We start from the raw sequence: 20,652 nt of genomic DNA, 5'->3' as shown, positions 1-20,652 counted from the left end.
AACCAAACACACTAACATGTACCGTTGACATTGGGAGTGAATTCCATGCATTCAAACATCTATAAATCTGGATGTTAGATGAAGATTGGAAAGTTTGTATTTTAATTGTGTATTTTATGACAGATTTACAACTACAATATCGAGATATATATAAGCCATGAACCATCCAATTTACATCTAATAATTCTGACTGACCACGTCCACGTGAATGCATGTATTTTCTGAACGCAGAGAATTCGAGTACGAAAAATCAGAGACATGAACCTACATCTAAGATGAAAATTGATTGACATAAGTGATACCGCTTAATCAAAATGTTTAAAATTCAAGTCTTAACTTTGAATATAAAATAAATGTTAGGAGATTAATATCTATTTTTAGAGGTGTAAGAAAGTTAGATTGAACCAAATTTAGATCAATCTGATGGGATCAAAATTTAATGAATTGGGTTATGTTTGTGTATTTTAAATTTTAAAATTCAACTCAACTCAACCCAATCATGAACGAATTGAATTAGATTAAGTAAATCTGATAAACATAATTAAATTTATTTATTTTTATAAAATTAAATTATTTCATAATAAATATAAAATATTTGAAATCTTATTACAAATGCAATGTTATAATAGACAAAACAAATAATAATATAAACTAAATTTCAAAATTAATTTGTTGATTTGTTATATTGTTATTAGTTCAACTAACATGCATATAAAATAAAATTTAAAATAAATATGTTGTATTATTATAATGTTATTCATCCAAAAACATGAAATTTGTTACTAAACAGGAGTGATAATGATTATTATTCTAAGTAAATGATCATTAAAACACTAATTTATTATTATTATTATTATTGTTATATTTTTTTATTATATATGACTAGGTCAAATTAGGTCATGAGTCAAAAATACAAAATTTATTACTTGACTCATACAGTAACATTTTGATTGGATTGAGTTGGGTTTGGCCTAAATACTAAAAGAATCCAATCCAGATTCATTAGATTGGTTTATATCACTTCGGATTCATGGGTTATCTGTAAGCGCTTACACCTCTACTCACCTTGTGTGTGCACTCATGATCCCCAATAAAAATTGTGAATATTTATAATCAATACTATGTTTGGAAAAAAAATAAACTAAACTGTAAATGAGAAATTGCATTTTAATTTATATAAAGTTTGTATACAAAGAGAGAGCAAGAGATAAGATAGTTCAAGAGAAAGTATTGAATAAAAATATATAACTTTGTAAATTTATCTTATGAGTGATGGCTTGTTTAAATCTACACACAGCCATCTTTTTTCTTTTGTTTTGTTTCTAATTTTTTAAGAGACAATAACGAATTTAAATGGAGCTAACAAACAAAAACAGTAGTAGCATTAATCTCTCTTACTCTATAAAATTGAGACGAGGCCGAAGTTGATAAGAGGGTAACTAGGATTAAGCATTTTAAGTGGCCATTTGATAGTCACTCTATAATGAGATTAGAGAATCATATAGAGATAGCAAATCTGAAAGTAAGTAGCACAACCCATGATTTTTTCCTTGACAATAAAATTAGCTCTAGTTAATTTGATTAATTTTAACACTCACCCAATTATTTAACATAATTATCAACTAAATACTTTAAACACATACAATAAGTCTTTATTTAGCAACACCTTTAACATATGAGCCAACTGATTTTATTTTAATTCACACATTTGTAACTTAATTATGTAAATCCACAAAATATTTTTTATCAAATAAACTAATTATGTGTTATTATTAATTATTTGAGCTCAATTAAGATAAATAATGTTTTTTAATATATATTAGTTGTGATAAAAACAAAAGTATAAGTAAAAATATTTTATTTTTTCGTTTTTAAAAATCAAAATTAATTGAATTAAAACATTAAATTATGGTCCATAGCGAGCACGGTAAGGTTATATGTTGAATTCTTATTTATATTTTAGTAAATATCGTGTATAGTATGGGTTATTTAAAAACAATTATTTACGATTTGGTCTGCACCGTGTACTTCGGTAAGCTGGTGTCTTAGCGAAATAAGCATTTAACATTGTTTGGGTCACTCACGCTTTTTTGGCTCAAAAAAATGGTTATTGCAATTTGGCAGATGATAAACACATCTCCACTCTCGTATAAACACATTCCTTTTTTAAAAAATATATACATAAAATATTTAAATTATCCTTAAAAAAATGAAATTCCTAAATTTATACCTCCCTTCCCCGCACCCTCCTTCCCCGCACCAGAACGGGCCGTTCTGCAAGAAGAACGTCCCGTTTTGATTTTAGAACGCCCCGTTCTGCAAGCAGTACAGGTTGTGCTGTTTGTAGTACGAGTCATACTGAAAGAAGTACAGGCCATTTTGCTTGCAGAACTAACCGTTCTGGGGCCGTTCTGGGGTTGTTTTGTTGCAGTAAAGACCACCGCGTCACTTTTAAAATGGCTACCTTATGACTGATTTTAAAACTCCGATTTTAAAAGTCATTTTTGTACTAGTGTGTCTTTCCATAGAACAAGTAAGAGTCTGTCTCTTACAAGATCACCTGCTGACATTGTGCACCCCTCTTCTTTCTCTTTCTGGCACTCCTCTTCTTCTTTTTTTTTCCCGCACCTCGCACACCCCTCTTCTTTCTCTTTCTGACACTCCTCTTCTTCTTCTTCTTACTATTATGGAAAATTCTTTCCCGAATTATATAAAAATGTTTCGGAAAATACTTTTCATAATATTAAATTCTTATTCCGGAAAGTATTTTCCAGAAATGTTTTGTTACATAATTCCGGAAAGTACTTTCCATAATATTAAAGTTACTATTACGAAAAGTTCTTTCCGGAATTATATGAACAATAATTTTACTATTATGGAAAGTACTTTCCGGAATGCTAATGACTGTAAAAGTACTTTCCGGAATGCTAATGACTGTAAAAGAACCTTTCTTATGCTGGTTATTGTGGGGCTAATCCTTTTTTTCCAAGGACGGAGCCAAGGGGGGACCTACGGGTGCCACGGCCCCCCCAACAATTTTAATTTTTTTTTATATTTTTTTTTATATGCTTTTGATACTTTAATTTTCATTTATTATAAATTATATATTATTTATTCTCGGCCCCCCAGTATTGAAATCCTGGCTCCGTCCCTGTTTTTTTCTATTCAGAATGACTGTAAAAGTATATTGCTTAATGACATTGAGCGGAAAGAGGCTTTGGGAAGAAGAGGGGTGTGAAGTGTGGGGTGCAGGGAAGGGAGGTGTAAATTTAGGAATTTCATTTTTTTTAAAGGGTAATTTAGACATTTTATATATTTTTTTTAAAAAAAGGGGGTGTGTTTATACGAGAGTGAAGGTGTGTTTATCATCTGCTTTGCAATTTTGGGCTACAATAAGGTTTTGTTTGATAGAGATAAAAGAAATAAAGACAGAAAAAAAAAGTGTATAAAAAAGTGAAGTGAAGAGAAATAAAAAATATAAATATAAATTATTATTATTATTATTATTATTATTTTAATATTATTACTATGATTGAGATAAAGACACTTTGTACCTTTATATTTATTTAAAGGTATTTAAAAATTACTGATATTTGTTGAATCAATTGGTATTGTGTCTAGTTCTTAAATTTTAAGATTTCAAGTTCAAATACTGAATTTATAAAAATAATTAATTTTTTATACTAATTTTTATTATTTAAAAATTTAAAAATAAAACAGTTAAAAAAATTATATACACAAAAACATAGAATCATTTTTATATACAAAATTATAATAATCACAAGTCTACTTTGAGATTTACAAAAAGAAAATAAAAATATTTCTTAAAAATATAGGAATACCAAACTATTTCTCTTGTTCTTAAGAATTAATTGTATTTGTTTTTTTCAAAACATTAAAATCAACTATTAGTTATGTCAATAAAAATAAGTGAATGTCAACAAAAGTCACATGTAAGAGACTAACTTAAAAAAAAATTGACAAAAGAAAGTGAATTTGCCTTGTAACTAGTAGTATGTTGTATTGGAAGTAAAGTGAATAATAAAAGAAGAGTAAATAAATGAGAACTTGTTTATTATTAAATATAATTTCGTGAAGGAGGGGTTGGTAAAAGTTATGTGAGACCTACTTTAAGTAATGTGTTTATGATTGTTCAATTACAATGTTACCCTTGTAGCTAGTATGTTTTAGTGGAAGTAAAGAGGATAAGGAAGGGGAAAAAAAAAAGAATAAGGACATGTGAATTATTAAATGTTGTTTAGTATAAGAGATGTTGGATGAAAATATGTGAAAATTTATGCAACTAACTAGTATTCTTACTTTAAAAACTTCCTTACAAAATTAAGTAAATTTATGCAAAAATAATGTGTTCAATATTATTCAATTACAACATTATCCTCGTAACTAGTATGCTTGTTTTATGTGCTAGGCAATCTTTCCTTTTCTTCCAAGCATTTATACTAAAGTTGGAACTTTTTTAGCTTCTTTTTTTACCTTTTTCAATATGTTGCATTCTTCTTCAATGTGTCTAGATTGAACATTTGCACAAAAACTTGTCTACAATCTAAAAGTGTAATTGCATCTTGTAAGAATGTTAGAATGTAATTCCAGCAAACCAATTTATTGGCATGCACTATAATTTAGACACAAAATAGACAGGAAAAGAAAATAAAACAAATTGATTATGCTTTCTTGTTGTTAGATCAAACATAACCATGTTAGTACACATTCAGATATTTACACAATCAATTATATTTTTCAATATAATTAATTATGTGAGTTTAATTTAATATATAAATAAAACACACTAGTACACCATTTTTCTCTTATTTTTACTCTAGTATTTATCTCTCTCTCTTTTTTTTTTTTTTTCACTTTCTTCATTCTCCCTCTAATTTCACCTCTTCGCCAAACAGGGCTTTAGAGAGGATATCGAGGGAAGCTGCACAGTAGTGATCATCAAGTGTGAGTGGTGCAAATGATGAACAAAGCCCTTATAGTGTGTTTGGATGAGGAATTTTACAAATTCAAGGAATTTTAAATTCTTGGTATTTGAATTACTTTGATTTCAATTTCTATTATTCTTAAAATATTTTGTTTGGATGAGTCAATTCAAATTTCTTAAATTTTAAATTGTTAGGTTGAATATGATAATTTTATTCCATCATAGTAAAATTGATTTTAAAAATATATTTATATGTTGAGATTTTTAAATTAAATTTTATAAAAATAAATATTAATCTATTTTTAAATATTTATTAATTTTAAAAATTAATATTAGATAATATTTAATAATTTTAGCAATTAATATTAGATAATGTTTAACAATTTTAAAAATATTTTTGAATATCTAATAATTAAAAAAATGAAGAGATAAGATAAAATATATAGGTGAAATAAGAAAAACAAATATGAGGAATTTCAAATTCTCCCATTTTTTGGAGAATTTGAAACTCTACTATTTTAAGAAATTTCACAAATGATTGGATTTAAATTTCAAATTCTTTGTAAATTCCTCGTCCAAACAAAACATTTCACCTCAAAGAATTTGAAATTCTTCAAATAAATAAATTATCCCATATAAATTCCTCATCCAAACACACCATTAAGGAATTTAGAAACCACGTAACTCATTTCACTTCCATGAAATCTTTATTTATTTATTTTCAATTAATTTTGAAAATCTTTATCCTGAAGATTGATGCAATCCCTATCCAATATCCCTATCCATATCCATATCCATTACTCTCGAATCCCTCACTTACACTTGGGGCAAACTCATGGGGATTCAATCGTATATACATTATAGTTCAAATATCAACATGTACCTCTTTGATGTATCATCGATTTGTTCGTTAGATAGTAAGATGCTTCAAATTTTCGATTTAAAAAAATATTTATTTAAAGTTCGTATATTGGAAGGAACAGCAAATATCTTACGCGATAACAAAAAAAAAAAAATACTAAAATTGACTTTTCCTAGTGTAAATAAGTAAAGAAACTATTATGCTAAAAAGAAAAAATAATTAGAAAAAGCATGGAGTTTTTTCTTGAAACAACTAAGATAATTTAATGAAAAAAAAAAAATCCAAACACGGGTTCTGCTTACCAAGTAGGTGTGAGAAAATCAACAAAAATAACAAGAAAGACAATTCATTAGAAAATGAAAATGAATCCCAAGAAAAAAACATGTAATTACAAATGCGAACCCTAACTAACGAATAAAACAAATCCCCAAAACAATTAACAGAAAACAAGAAGAACAGAGTGAACTAGAAGAAGGGGGGCGGCGCGTGGCCCAAGAATGGCCTTCCTCCAGCGGCGCCACCGCATGAATCGCAGAAACTGACGGTGTCTTTGATTTTGTGGAAGCCATGTTTGAAGACTCCGAAGCCGAACAGCAAGCCGATGGCGAGCACCACCAGAATGAGGCACGTGCAAAGCATGCAGACCCTCCCCCCACAACACATGTTTGAATCCAAAGCTTCGATCTTTCCCTTCTGGGTATTTCGGATCTGGGAAATCGTGAAGATGATGCGGGAATTTAAAAGGAAGGTTTGAAGAAGGAGAAGTGTAAAAGTGGAAAATAGAAGGAAGGGATGACAACGTTGGTGTCTCTGTCACGGATTCACAACGTTTTCACGCTTATAACAAAAGCTATCTCAATTCCATTTAACACAGGATTCCTTTTATAAAAAGGGGAAACAAATTTATTTTTTTTGGAACCTTTTCCATGAAACTGTTTATTCTTTTAATGGAATTAATTAACGTCATGTAAAATTATAGGCACCTCTTTCTCTTCATTTATTCCAATTCAAGATCTTAAAAATGTTTCTGTAAATGTTTACTTAAATAAAAAAAAAATAAGATTGGTTTTATTTTAATTGATTGGGTTTTGAATTAAAAGTTTTGTTGTCAACTTAGATGGGAAACGTGGAAGGTGATGCGTAAAGGACAGTGGTTGAGTCCGTTACAACAAGAAGCTATGGAATATGGATATGGAGCCTTAATATTTGGTGATTGGTCTATACTGAAGTTGACCACTTACTTGATCACATGCTATACTTTATCGTCACATTTTTTTTTTTTTTCTTTTTTCTTTTATTATTACCAAACTGCATAAACAATCTTTTTTTTTTTTAAGCTTTAACATGAACACTTTTCTTAACTTACATTTTTTTTTTGTATTCGTAAAAGTTTGATCTCTTTGCCATTTGTACCAATCCAAATTGATATTTTTCTTTAATTTTTAATCTTAATTAAAAGACATGAGTTCCTCACATCTTGTCAAATCAAATTGGTCTTTTTTTTTTAATCATTGATTCTAGTTTTTGTCATGTATTGACGGAAAGAAACGGGTGACAAATATTTTTTAAATATTTTAGTTTTATATTAGTTTAAAGAGTTTTATTAAATAAACTTTTATTTATTAAGATTTCTGTAATATTTATTAAATACTAATAAACATGTTTTTGTTTTTTTAGGGAAAAGTAAAGTTAGGTTCAACAATTACCATACTAATTGCCTGGTTTCTTTTCTTTTCTAATTGTTTTTGGAAGCTGAGCCCGTGGCTCAAATCTTATTGTATAGGCCCATAAAATATGGGCTTGCTAAGTAAAATGAAACAACTGGAGCCAAGACCAACTGTTCCATAAAACAGGTCAAAAATAAAACCCACTTACCACTAATATTCAATATTAATTATTAACAGTTAACGTTTGATTGAGTCTCTTTTTTTTTTTTACAATAAAAAATCATAATAATGAGAAATACTTGTTGATTGAGTCCCAGTTGAAATACAATAAACATAGTCATAGGTTCACTTTTTCTTTATCTATATTATTTTTTCCCACCACAATTAATTGTTACATTTATAGGTTCACTTTTTCTTTATCTATATTATTTTTTCCCACCACAATTAATTGTTACATTTATAATCTCTCTCTCTCTCTCTCTCTCTCTCTCTCTCTCTCTCTCTCTCTCTCTCTCTCTCTCTCTCTCTCTCTCTATTTTCTATCATCTATATTTATTTTTGTATTTTCTTACATCACATTAAATAGTTAAACATATACTGATATCTAAAATTAACAGTTAAAATAAAACACATTTTATTTAAATGTCAAACAAAATGATGAAAAGGAAGTACTCCCTTAAGTCTCGAATATGATCCACACTACACCAGAAGTGGCAATAGATAGCACTATTTAGATAGCGCTTAATTAATAAGTGCTGTGTTTTAAAACATGAAACGTTAAAAAAGCGCTTAATTAAATAAGCGCTATAATATAGTTTTATATAGAGAGCGCTTAATAAAAAAAATGCTATCTTTGTGTTATTTTATTTATAAAAAAAATATGTTATAGCGCTTTTATTAAAAAGTGCTTTCTAAAATTGGCAATAGATAACACTATTGAGATAACGCTTAATTAATAAGTGCTGTGTTTTAAAACATGAAACGTTAAAAAAGTGCTTAATTAAATAAGTGCTATAATATAGTTTTATATAAAGAGCGCTTAATAAAAAAAATGCTATCTTTGTGTTATTTTATTTATAAAAAAATATGTTATAGCACTTTTATTAAAAAGTGCTTTCTAAAAGTGGTAATAGATAACACTATTTAGTTAGCGCTTAATTAATAAGTGCTGTGTTTTAAAACATGAAACGTTAAAAAAACGCTTAATTAAATAAGAGCTATAATAAGGTTTTATATGAAGAGCACATAATAAAAAAATGCTATCTTTATATTATTTTATTTATAAAAAATAATGTTATAGTACTTTTCTAAAAAAGTGCTTTCTAAAAGAAAATAAATAGACAGCGCGTGTAAATATAAGCGCCATTTATAAAATTTTATGAATTGATTATTTTTTTAAAAAATTATTATGGCACTCATTGAAAAATAACATTTTAAAAAAATAATTGCAAAATACTTATTAAAAAAAACGTTTTTTATTGATTTATAAAAAAATATGTTATAAAACTTTTCTAAAAAAGTGTTTTTTAAATAATATAAATAAACAGATTTATAAAATTTTATAAATTAACTATTTTTTTAAAAAAATTATTATGGCACTCAGTGAAAAATAATATAAATTAAATGACTCTATTGCACCAAAAGCAAAAAATGGAGGGAAAACTTGAAGCCAAAACGCGCGTTCATCTCTGCTATGCTCTTTACTCCAAAGTATGAAGTATCGCTCTCTTTCTTCTCCCATCATCGTACCAATTTTCCGCACCTTCACCGCAACATGATCTAGCAGTTCCACCATTAACTCTGCTAACGGGTTTCGCTCGCAAAATTTGGGGCAGTAGTGCTTATTCCGCTCTTTATTTTTTGCCCTTCGTTTTCAATTTTGCTTTTGTTTTCGTGGAATCTAGGGTTTTCTCAATCCAGGGGATCCATGCTAGGTTTTCGCAATATTCCTTATCCACGTGCTTAAGTTTGTTTTCTTTTTATTAATTTCTGCCCCTGCGTTGTATTTTAGGAACGGATCGTGAAACACCGAAACCTTAAGTCGAAGTTTGCCGCGTAGAAATGGAAGGTGCCTTTGACGATGAAGCTGAACCGACCGTTACTATCGGCGAGTAACGGGAACTGGTAAGTCATTTTTTACATTTCTGCTGTACTTTCATATCTTATTGGCCAAGAAAAAAGTCTTAGAATAAATATTATTTTAATTTTTTATATAATATTAATTATATTTTTGCTAGTATACTCCTGTTATTGTACTAATTTTTACAAAGTTTTCATTGCGTTATATCATTTTAACAAACATTTTTTTTTATAAAATTAGTATTCTTTTTTGACTAATTATTATTTTTTTAATATATCTAAATTAAGATAGCAAAACAAGGTTATTTCTCAAGCGTGTCAAAGTGAGAAGTCTTAATCTTATTGAGCGTTAAATTGACATAATTGCTCAGAAGAATTATACTTTCTAGTTTGTAGTATACACTTTGACTTGTACGAAAGAGTTTTTTTTTTTTTTTTTTTTAACTTTCAAGATTGTTATTATAAAATATTAAATAATATACACAATAGATTTATTATTGCAGAAGAAATGTTCCATGAGAGGTAGCAAAATCTCCGAAACGAAAATATTAAACTGACAAAATAATTTACATATTTTACAGGAACTTTTTCATTTTTTCGGTGACAAACTCTTTTTTTTATTATATTTTTTTTCTACCAGCATTGGTCGGTTTCCCACTTCCGGGTCCGGTTCAACCCGGAAGAGCCATTCGGACCCACCGAAGACGATAACGACCCACCGCCACCGTGCGCGGCCATCAACGACAAATCATAGACCGCTCTCGCCGACGGATCCGATAGCGTTTCGTAAGCTTCGTGAATTTCAATGAAATCCCGTTCGTCGGATTCCGACCGCCGCACCGCCGAATCAGGGTGGTACACCTTCGCCAGGTTCCGGTACGCCGCCTTTATTTCCACCGACGATGCGTTGTGCTTGATGCGGAGCACCTCGTAGTGCCTCGCCGGTCGCCGGAAATCCACCGCCGACACCGTGATCGGAGGCCGGAGAGTGGCACCGGTGAGAGGCATGAGAATTGAGATATTTTGGAAGGGTATAATGGGAAATGAGAATTGTTGCGTTTGTTAATTTGTGTTGTGCAGTGCGTTGTTGAGTGGAAGCATGGTTTTATATAGCGGTCCAAAAATCTTGAGACAGAAGGGTATAACGGTCATTTAAGTAGCATGTGTCGGTTTTTGAAAGCCTTCTAGAAAACAAAAGAAAAAAAATAATATTTTTTTTCTGAAAAGTTTTCTTATTAGTATTTTATCGCACCGTGTTAAGGAAAATGAGATGCGTGTGGGGACGAGGAAAATAAATAAATAATTTTATAATTTTCATTAATTCATAACACTCATGAGAAACATTGTTAGAAAACTCAAGACTATTTACTAAACCAAAACAATCTTAATTACATTAATTGATAACACATGAGATTAGGAAAGATTGTAACACAACTTAATTTATATCACTCCTACACTTATATTTTTAATTATTTAAAAAATGATACAGTAACATCTTACATAATTATTTAATTTTCTATATATTTTTTTCATGTTCTTTGTTAGATCAAATACAGCATTAAACTAAAGTCATGAATTTTCCTGCACCAAAAAAAAAAAGTGATGAATTTGTAGCATAGAAATAAAAGGGAGAGAGGTGAAACACTCGAGTCAAGAAGACCAACCATGGACATAACATTTTGTCATTTACTGTGCCCACTTTCCCAATTATTATGGCACAAAGCAAATCACAATCAACGTGCTCAAATAAAACCCTGCCGCAACACATTCAAACCGTGTACGATAAGTTCTCAAAACTAACAACACCAAATATATGTACAACCTTTCATAATGATTGCGTTTTTGGATAAGGATAAAGGTAAAGAGAATTTATCTTTATTCTAACATAAATGTGCTGCAATATCATAAGCTATTCACTATATCAACGAGTTCAATGTGTTGTCTAATTCTATTTTCTCACATATCTTTCATTTTTAATAAATTTCAAAACATTTTCTCTCTCTAGAATTTGGTATAAATAATTCACAAAATAGTGTTTAATTTAATGTTTAAACACTAAATTGAGAAGTATAGAAAATTAAGCCACAAAAGGCTAGCTGATTTTAATTTGAATTTTGTTGGCTTAAGTTTGTGAAATTGTGTGATTACGAGGGTAAAAAGGAAAATAGCTTTTATATTTACAATTTGAATTTAAATTTTGAATTGTTATAAGTTGTGTGTGAGATGTGATGTTTGATATTTGACTAATTTGTATAGTTTATATAGTGTATTTTAATAATTTTAAACTTTTTTTGAAAAATTGATTGAAAATCATTCTAATTAAAATTTAAATAAATTTCAAAATCAAATATATAGAATTTTTTTTTTTGGAAAAGGCAAAGTCAAAAGGAGTGAGCAAACCACCACCAAGTCCCAAAATCAAATGCATAGAATGGGAAAATAAAAAAGCGAAGTATTTAGGTAGTGTTTTTCTCCACCCTTTATGTCATTAGTTATTTGGCTACTAAAAGCGAAGTTGGTCCTTGCAAGAGTCACAATTTGATTCATTTTGGTTTTGAAACTAATCAATTCCATGTGTTGCATTTGGCAGCAACGAAGTCTTATCTATATATCAATGGGGGTGTAGAGATTCCTAGAAAGATTAATTGTAAAGTATGAAGAAGATGACCATTCACCAAACCAAACCGTGACATGATCTAAGACATTATTGCCACCCCCATTTCTTTAATCTCACATTCTCCTCCATGTAATTTTTTAATATTTTACTTCAACACATAGATCGTTTATGTATAACGTAACTAATTCTTTCTTTAATTTATTTAATAAAACGGATTGTTTTACAGGTCCTTTTATCCATACCAATTCATGCTTCCTTACGATGGTTCAGCTTGCTCCAACATTTTGGAACCCACATTGATTTTCCTTCTCTCGCCCTTAATTCCTTATGGACAACCAATCCCCAAACTGGGTTATGCTTTCGAACTATTAGGCCCGCCAAGGCCAAGCGACCCAAACAAAACTTGTCCTGTTTAAGAGTAAAAGCCCAATACATATTTCATTCAATAGTTAAAAAAAAGGAGAAAACTATAATTTTAAACTTTTATTTGATTGAGTTTTATTAGATATAGAACAATAGAGATACAAATAAGGATAGAATAGGAAGAAATAAAAGTTTATAATTACACACATACTCCATTAATAAAAAGTCTTTTGACTAGTAATGATAAAAACAAAATCATGAAGGTATAAATTTAAATTGAAATATTCAACAATATATTATCGTTATAAAGATATATGTGCAAATAACTGATAAAAACAACAAAATTAACCTCCTATAAATAAATATATCTCCTTTAAACAAATATCATGGCATAAAATAAACAAAAACATTAGTATTTTTTAATGAATTATAATTTTAGAAATATTTTGTGTAAATTATTTTATGGTTTGTAATTTGTTTGCAATATAAATAATTAGAAATTATTTACTAATTACTTCTCACATCATCTTCTGGTTCACCAAATTTTTAGGAGAATATGGGAGCCAATAGAACTCAACCAAGTTTGGTTTCAAAATTATCAACAGGATATATGTATTTCATACACCTTCAAGAATATAGAACATATGATTGATCATTTCAAGAAGAAAGTCATAGAAAATGAAACATTTAATTCCTTCAGAAATTAAAAGCTTCAATGCTCGTCAATTGTTTCAATTTACCACGATGAAGTCAAGTTTATGCTGTCACAATAGGTTTCTTGTTCAAAAAAAATTCCGATCTTGAGAGCAGGACCCACAATAGCTAGGTTTAATTTATCTTATTTGAGTTCAAATTAAGATTATTAAAGACGACAAATTCTCTATATATAAGTTTTAATTAACACACTTGTATTTCTAAAAATATAAACTAAAAACAATTAATTAAATTAAAGCAGCTGTCGCAAATAGCATTTGTTGTGTGTTCTGGCCGCACTAATACAAAAAGACTGTTTTACATCGTTATATTTATATCGGTCGTAGTAGAACCGATGTAAATTATAAATGCGGTGTAAATAAATAAAAAATACAAACATATTTTCCATCGATTTTGGTTATGACGTAAAAATAGAATCAGGAATTATTCTACATCGGTTTTTCTTATGACCGGTGTAGAAATAAAGCCTGTATGCGCGGCCCATGAACACCCGTGCCACTAAACCCTTTCACTCAGCAATGTTGGTAGCCGCCGCGAGCAACTACGGAGAGCGAACTCCGTTGAGAAAGTTCTGAGCCCTCTTCTCCCTTCTTTCGCGCACTCTTCTCCCTTCTTGTTCATCACCATTAATTGACTGACCCTAAGATTAGTAGGATGCCACATCTACTTGGACGACACCACTCACGTGTCCGAGGTATTCGTTCAGTTCGTCATGCATTGCACTGTGTTCAACCGGAACGAAAAATGCGGGTTTCTTTTTTCTGTATTCCTTTCAATTGCAATTGTTGTTGTGTCATTTTCGAAAGGATGCATAACCGTGTTTTGTCTTCATCGTATCGATTCTAGTTGTTGTAATAATAAGTACAGTTGGGGAATTGTAAAAGAGTTTGAAGTTTACGCTGAATTCTTGTTGCAGGAATCAAGCAGAGAAGTTCAAGCTGTAGTGAATTTTCTGAAATCGCAGGTTTGTTTCTGTTTTGAACTCAGTAACACTTGGTTTGTGAATCGATGATTCTCGTGCTTGATTGTTTGTTCTTGATTTCATGACGTGCCTTCCTGGTTTTGTGGATTTTAAATGTTGAAACTCTATGGCTGGTCTTTGTTTGGTGTAGGTTGTCTTCAAGAATTGTGCGCGAGTCGGGTGGCAGTGCTTGCCCTTAAGAATCATAAGGTTTCTATCTTTTCACTTGGTGTTTTTCTAATTATTGTATCGTTTGTCGGGAGTACCAGCCTCTGCCCCGCCCCCCTCTTTTGAACTGTTTTGTTCGAATTGGTAATTTATGTGTATAAGAGTATAACACATATGAGGAAATAAATTACACTTAGAGAATATCAATATTCTTCTTTTCCAATTAGTTTCAGATGAGTGTAAAGTTGGAAAGATAAACTATCATATGTATATTCAAACTTAGCATCAGCTATTTTCCTTGATTCCATCATTACTTTTGGTTCTCATCCAGTTATCTGTTTTTTGTATGTTTATTTATTTTTTGCCTCCTCCCAGGTACCCACTATGGGCCAAATGATTACAATGTTGAAAAAACATAATATGTTTGAAGTACTTTATGGCTGGCTCCTTGCCAAGGCAGGTTTCTTTGAGAATCATATGTATCCTCCTTATTTGATTTTCAATTATTAATATTTTCCCTTTTCTTATTTATTAATGCTATACTTATCTTATACCTTCCTTTTTCTCTCCTTAAAATTCTGACAGATTGCTAGTAAGCTTGAGGTCCTTCCTGGCTCTGACTTTTGTGTTGGATATGAAGAAGCCATCAAGTATGGTGGCAGAGTAATACTTGGTGATCGCCCTGTACAGGTTGGATGAGATTTTCTTTTCAAAGCATTGGAGATATATTGGATTGTACTAAATTAGTTTAATTCATGTAATTTTTATTTTCAACATTTACTATTTTAATATGTCTGCTTTTTACTTGGTTTACTTGATGTTGAACCTTTTTGTTATGCATTAATGGGTTCTGATTTTGGTTGAGACAGATTACTATGAGGAGAACATGGAGCAAGATGCCACTTCAGCATAAGACAAAATTGTTATTCTCTTGTCTGTTTGGCATTTGTGGCTTCCTGTAATGTGATTTCACTTGCATCCTTATTCTCTAAATTCTCTATGAAGTGTGGTTCTACTGTCTTCTCTTTATCAACATGATAACTTAATTTTGTACCGCATTCTGCTATCACGTGTGCTTTTGATTGGTTGTCTACATTTTCTTCTTTTACTATGCTCATGTTGGCCTTGGTTTCAGGTTGACCAGGTTCCTGATTGAATATATACAATATAAGAATGAAATTTGTTAGACAAATTCAGATCATAAATGATTTTTTTGATGTGTTTGTCTAAACTTTTTTTAAAGTAAACAATTTTCTACAGTTTTTAAGAAGCAACTCCTATCTACTTCTTAAAGAATTGTTTTATTTTTAAAAAACTTGTTTAGAAACACTTATTATTTCCTATGAAAGAAGTGACACGTTGATGGTGAACTCTGTTTACACTTCGCAGGGTCTCTGTGGACAACACTACATGCCATAATTGTACACTGATCAAGGTATAATTTCTCAAAATAATTAGTTAGAACTTTTTTCCATGACCTTCTTGCAAGTCGTGGTTTGTGATTAATTTAGCTATCTAGCTTCTTAGGAGGCTCAGCTTATGTGATATTTAAAGATTCTTTAACCTAGAGTTTTGATTTTCATTTATTTTTAAATTATATTAGATTTCATAATTTTCATTAGTCCTCAGTGATTTAAACCTATGGTCAAAACTTCAGTCAAACTTGATTTTACTTTAAAATCATGATCAATCCACTTAAGGATGATACCACTTTTTGGATAGCCTGTGGTTTGTCTCATTGCCAAGCTCTGCAGAAATCCTTTTTTGGAAATATTTCGTTCTGTTCTACTTTTTAAGTTCATGTAGTAGTTACAAAATTTTATCTGAAAATTAAACAGACAAAAAAACATTGTTAAAATTTTATCCACTTAATCCGTATAGATTTCTTTGTTCCTTGTAAATGATGTATACCATAAGGATTCCCACTGCATTATCATCATAGTATCATTTTTCGTGGTTCTTGAAAGAATCATTTATTTGGAGATTAGTGGATGCAATATGCAACTGTAATATTATCCTCTACTAATGGATTTTTATTATCCCCCCAAAAATAACAGGTTGATAGTGTTAACAAACCTGAAATTCTGCTGGAAGTCGTGCAAATCTTGACAGACCTTGACTTCATAATTACCAAAGCATACATATCTTCTAATCGGGGATGGTTTATGGATGGTATGTTTGTGAGTGAATTGAACTTTTATTTGAAATGCATTAATAACTACGCAGATGTGCCCTGTTCATGCTTGTTATTAGCCTAATTGAAAACGGGTAACTAAGAAAAACATTGGCTGCTATCAAGTTTCTCTATGTTACCGACATTTTTTCTCTCGAATATATGATTGTATCCATGAGAGCATGAAGTGTTTTTCGGTTTCCCCCCCTTTCTTGTGCCTTTGTAGTCTTTAAACCTTTTTCTCCCATTAGGTGTCAAAACTTTTTTAATTCATGTATAAAAATTTCGAGAACTAAAGATGAATAAAATTTATACGGAGACTAAAAATGAAAATTGACAAAAGTTCACAGACTAAACACATCAGTAAAATAGGATTCCATGAGTCTTCCACGTGATGCAAAGCTCGGCAGTCAAATAGGTGGACCATTCTATGTAATGGCCTAATCAGGCTAGCTAGCATCATTCTTTAGATTAGCATCCCCTTGTATTATGATGTTTATAGTGTGAAGTATTCAAAGAATCATACCACTTGACAAAAAGCCGTATTATGCAATTTTTTTTGTTACTAATTATATTAAAAACTAATAGATTAATTTGGTGAAATTATTTTAGGAAGGAATCTGAAATTAAAACTTTGCTTCTAACTTGTACAGCTGAATTTTACCTCATAACATCAGTAAATTGGTAGATTTCTCTTTTATGACTTTATATAATAACTCATTATAATCTTCGCCTGTTACTTTATATAATTTCATGCACATTTTCAAAAATCTGGCAGAGAATTATATATGTGTTTATTACAGGTTAAATTAGAAAGAACCTAAAATCAAACAATTTTTTTTTAAAAAAAATTAATAATCTACATCGGTTCAGACAGGAACAGATGTAAATGAGAGTATAATTTTACATCGGTTATACACAGAACCGATGTAAAATTATACACAAATTTACATCTCTTCATTCTACATCGATTTTAGAACCGACGTAGAATAGTCAAAAGAACCAATGTAAAATGTTGTTACTGTAGTAGTGCCGGCCGGAACCTTAAGGTTTGAAAGGGTTTGATTATCAATTTCATGTAGATCAATGATATCATAACACGAGTGTATTATTTTATCCTTCTCACAATTGAAGTGACATCTATTTTAAGAATACTTAGGTTCAATGAACCCCCACTCTTTTGAACTGTTGTGACAGTACAAGTGGGAAAGAAATCATAAGGGTAGGGGTAATGTGGGTATGTTGTTGAAAATAAATTAAGGACAAGTGAGAAAAAAAATGGTGTAGAATGATGAGAAACAGCATCATGTTTACACGTAAATAAATAAATCTTAAATACACCTTGTGACCTTACTTGCAGTAATATCGGTGAAGATGTAGTTTAATAATTGTAACAGCCTGATTTCTTGTGACCAAACTAACAAGTATATGAACCACTAGGATTACAGCTAGTGGTGGATTTAGGACCTTTGAGTTGGTGGAAGCAACTTATAAAGATATTATTAATGTACTATCCATACTGCCATGCCGAGCTCGAGCTCGGTATCACAGCGTGGAATAACCTCGGGCACGCACTGGGAGATCTCGGCCTAAGCGAGATCCGCAATCTAATTAGATCATAACTGATCTCGGAGATCTCGCTCCAGATGAGATCCGCAATCTAATCAGATCATAACTGATCTCGAAGATCTCGCTCAAGATGAGGTCCGCAATCTAATTAGATCATAACTGATCTCGGGGATCTCGCTCCAGACGAGATCTACTATCTAATCAGATCATAACAGATCTCAGGCCCAAGGCCCAACACAACCCTAATTCACACAAAGGTACGTGCATTATTTATACGAGACTCATACTCCCACAAACACTAACTTGAGCATCGGAGTCTCTTTTGCAGGTACCACCCCCATCTTGGAGCATCAGCTTACCAGTGGAGGAGGCTCACTAATCTTACTTGGAAGATCGTCCCTATGACAAATTCCGGTAAGAACAATTAATATTAGATAAAGAAGAAGAAAAAGACTTAAGAGTAGCTCCAACGATATTTTTTTATTACAAAAACAGTAGTAAAATCTGTAAAAGTTGAATTTGTGTGGGGCAATACGTCTTTGATTCCATTATGAGAAACAGGGTGCAAGGAAGAGCACCGCTCTTCAAAAAAATTGTGAGCCCATGATATGAAATATAATATCAAAATATATTATTATAAATAAAAAAGTTCACGCATTTTAACACGAATAATAAAATATAAAAAATAAATATATTATGAAATTCATTTGAAAAACTTTAGTGACTTGGTTTATGTAAAAAGTTGATTGAGATATTATTAAAATATTAGCTTAAAAAAAGATAAAAATTAAGATGGAATATATGTGTTATCCTCAAAATAGGAATGCAAATGCACTCTTTCAATGGTGGTTAAGTTTGAACAAGTAACTAGTTGTTAATCTATGTGGATGAGAAATAAGTTGTGTCAGAGTATTTGCAAGCAACTCCTAATATCATATTACTGTCAAATTAGTTCTGACCTACTTTATAAGTTGTTTAAATTTTAGTAGAAACAATTTTGCTAAAATTTAAGCAACTTATAAAATGAGGCAGAATTAATTTAGCAGTGATGTGGCCAGTGTTTTAAAACCCGGACCGACCCGGCCGGTCGGACCGGTTGGACCGGGAACTGGTGGTCCAGCCGGTCCGAATCTGAAGTTGGATCGGTTATGCAGTCGACCCGTTTCAAACCAGATTGAACCGGTCAATTTTCCGGTTCAACCGGTGAACCGGTGGGTCAAACCGGTTCAACCACTTTTTTTTTTTTTTTTTTTTTTTTTATATTTTTTTAAGGGACCATAAATCACAAAAATAATAATAAAAATTGAATCTCTTAATGAAAAAGCAAGGAGTCTTATTAAATATAACAATGGTTACTTGTTCTAATATATTTGTTTGCAATATATACAACTTAAATAACTTTTATAGTATATTATTAATTTTAAATTATATATTTAATAATTCAATATCTATGTAAATATTACATATATTATTTTGTGATATTAATTGCAAGCATATTATATATGTACATATTATTTATATTTTTAATTTGTATTAATATACCGTTTAACATGTAATTTTTTTTATGTATTTTTTTACAAAATAAAAATAAAAATAATTTTAAATAAGATAGAAAATTTAAATTTAAAATAAGATATGAATTTATTAAAATTTATAAGTATAAATATATTTAATATGAATATTTTTTAATAAAAATAAATAAAAATCGAGTCATGCAGTTCAACCAGTGACCCACCGGTTCAACCTTTGACCCACTGACCCAATACCTTAACCGGTTTGATGACCGGTCCGGTTTTTAAAACTATGGATGTGGCACAGGGATTGGGTTGCTTAGAGCATCTGCAATGGGAGTCGCTTATAAGCAACTCCCTGTGGCAGTGATGTGGCACAGAGGGTTGCTTATAAGCAACTTCCATTGCAGATGCTCTTATAAGTAACCTCGTTAGAGATGCTCTCATTAAATTGTAAATAAGAAGAAATGCCAAGTCGGATCTGAGCTGTAAGTAATGTCACTGCCACGTATTAATTTTGGTCTGAATGATGTCATGTAAATTCCTCGTTTTTGTAAACTAATAATTAATACATGCAATTGCAACCTAGTTGCTCACTTTTTCTTTTTAAAAATCTGTTTAATCATTCCAACATGCAAAGACATTGAAGGATTAAAGTGAAATGAAAATGCAAATGCATGCACCAACAGGCGCCACTAGAAAGCGTCACGTGTGCCTACGCTGTACTGGATCATTCATCCATTTTTCTTCTCACGTGAACGGTGAACCCCATCTTCCGCATGCCACGTAGCTCATTTCACCACTCACGACACCAGATTTTTCTCATACGCCCCTTGCATCACTCCATCTACACCACCCAATCATACGACTCTCAATTTGGAACTATCTAATATTCTGGGCTCCACAAATCGCTATACTTTCTACGTGTGCCAACTCTCTCTCTCTCTCTTTTTTTTTTATTTTTTTAATATATATATTTTTTTATAACGAAGCAAGAAGACAAACCTAAAAAATAACTTACAA

General features: G+C 30.6%; 2 protein-coding genes and 1 long non-coding RNA gene across 5 annotated transcripts; 2 read left to right on the top strand and 1 right to left on the bottom strand.

Annotated features, from left to right (window-relative positions):
• Positions 1-6,137: 6,137 nt before the first annotated feature.
• Positions 6,138-6,697, bottom strand: LOC109809024 (uncharacterized). Its single transcript, XM_020372247.3, has one exon. The coding sequence runs from the start codon at positions 6,468-6,470 to the stop codon at positions 6,273-6,275; it is 198 nt and encodes a 65-aa protein (XP_020227836.1). The 5' UTR covers positions 6,471-6,697; the 3' UTR covers positions 6,138-6,272.
• Positions 6,698-9,124: 2,427 nt separating this feature from the next.
• LOC145951679 (uncharacterized) lies at positions 9,125-10,941 on the top strand. Its single transcript, XR_014429570.1, has 2 exons — positions 9,125-9,598; positions 10,194-10,941. It is a non-coding gene; the product is annotated as an uncharacterized LOC145951679 (long non-coding RNA).
• A 2,696-nt stretch (positions 10,942-13,637) lies between these two features.
• LOC109808999 (uncharacterized) lies at positions 13,638-18,676 on the top strand. Of its 3 annotated transcripts, none has more exons than XM_083063687.1 (9): positions 13,638-13,941; positions 14,164-14,211; positions 14,360-14,418; positions 14,752-14,832; positions 14,962-15,066; positions 15,246-15,334; positions 15,766-15,811; positions 16,434-16,548; positions 17,990-18,676. In XM_083063687.1, exons 1-9 carry the CDS (start codon positions 13,902-13,904, stop codon positions 18,169-18,171), a joined length of 765 nt encoding a protein of 254 aa, XP_082919813.1. In that variant the 5' UTR covers positions 13,638-13,901; the 3' UTR covers positions 18,172-18,676. The 3 variants fall into 3 exon arrangements, with proteins under 3 accessions (XP_082919813.1, XP_082919815.1, XP_082919814.1); XM_083063689.1 differs by having other exon boundaries at positions 13,639-13,941; positions 18,447-18,676; XM_083063688.1 differs by having other exon boundaries at positions 13,639-13,941; positions 17,998-18,676.
• Positions 18,677-20,652: the final 1,976 nt, after the last annotated feature.

This window comes from Cajanus cajan, chromosome 9 (genome assembly GCF_000230855.2).
Source record: "Cajanus cajan strain Asha chromosome 9, NIPB_CcT2T_4, whole genome shotgun sequence".
In the NCBI taxonomy this organism is placed as follows: domain Eukaryota; kingdom Viridiplantae; phylum Streptophyta; class Magnoliopsida; order Fabales; family Fabaceae; genus Cajanus; species Cajanus cajan.
This window is presented reverse-complemented; position numbering and strand designations above follow the sequence as displayed.

What these genes read in the sequence shown, in the direction of transcription:
- LOC109808999 (XM_083063687.1), top strand. Translation starts at nt 13,902, where the DNA reads ATGCCACATCTACTTGGACGACACCACTCACGTGTCCGAG. An exon ending in ATGGCTGGCTCCTTGCCAAG is followed by an intron (nt 14,833 to 14,961) that starts GCAGGTTTCTTT and finishes AAATTCTGACAG; the next exon opens with ATTGCTAGTAAGCTTGAGGT. An exon ending in TTGGTGATCGCCCTGTACAG is followed by an intron (nt 15,067 to 15,245) that starts GTTGGATGAGAT and finishes TGGTTGAGACAG; the next exon opens with ATTACTATGAGGAGAACATG.
- LOC109809024 (XM_020372247.3), bottom strand. Translation starts at nt 6,470, where the DNA reads ATGTGTTGTGGGGGGAGGGTCTGCATGCTTTGCACGTGCCTCATTCTG.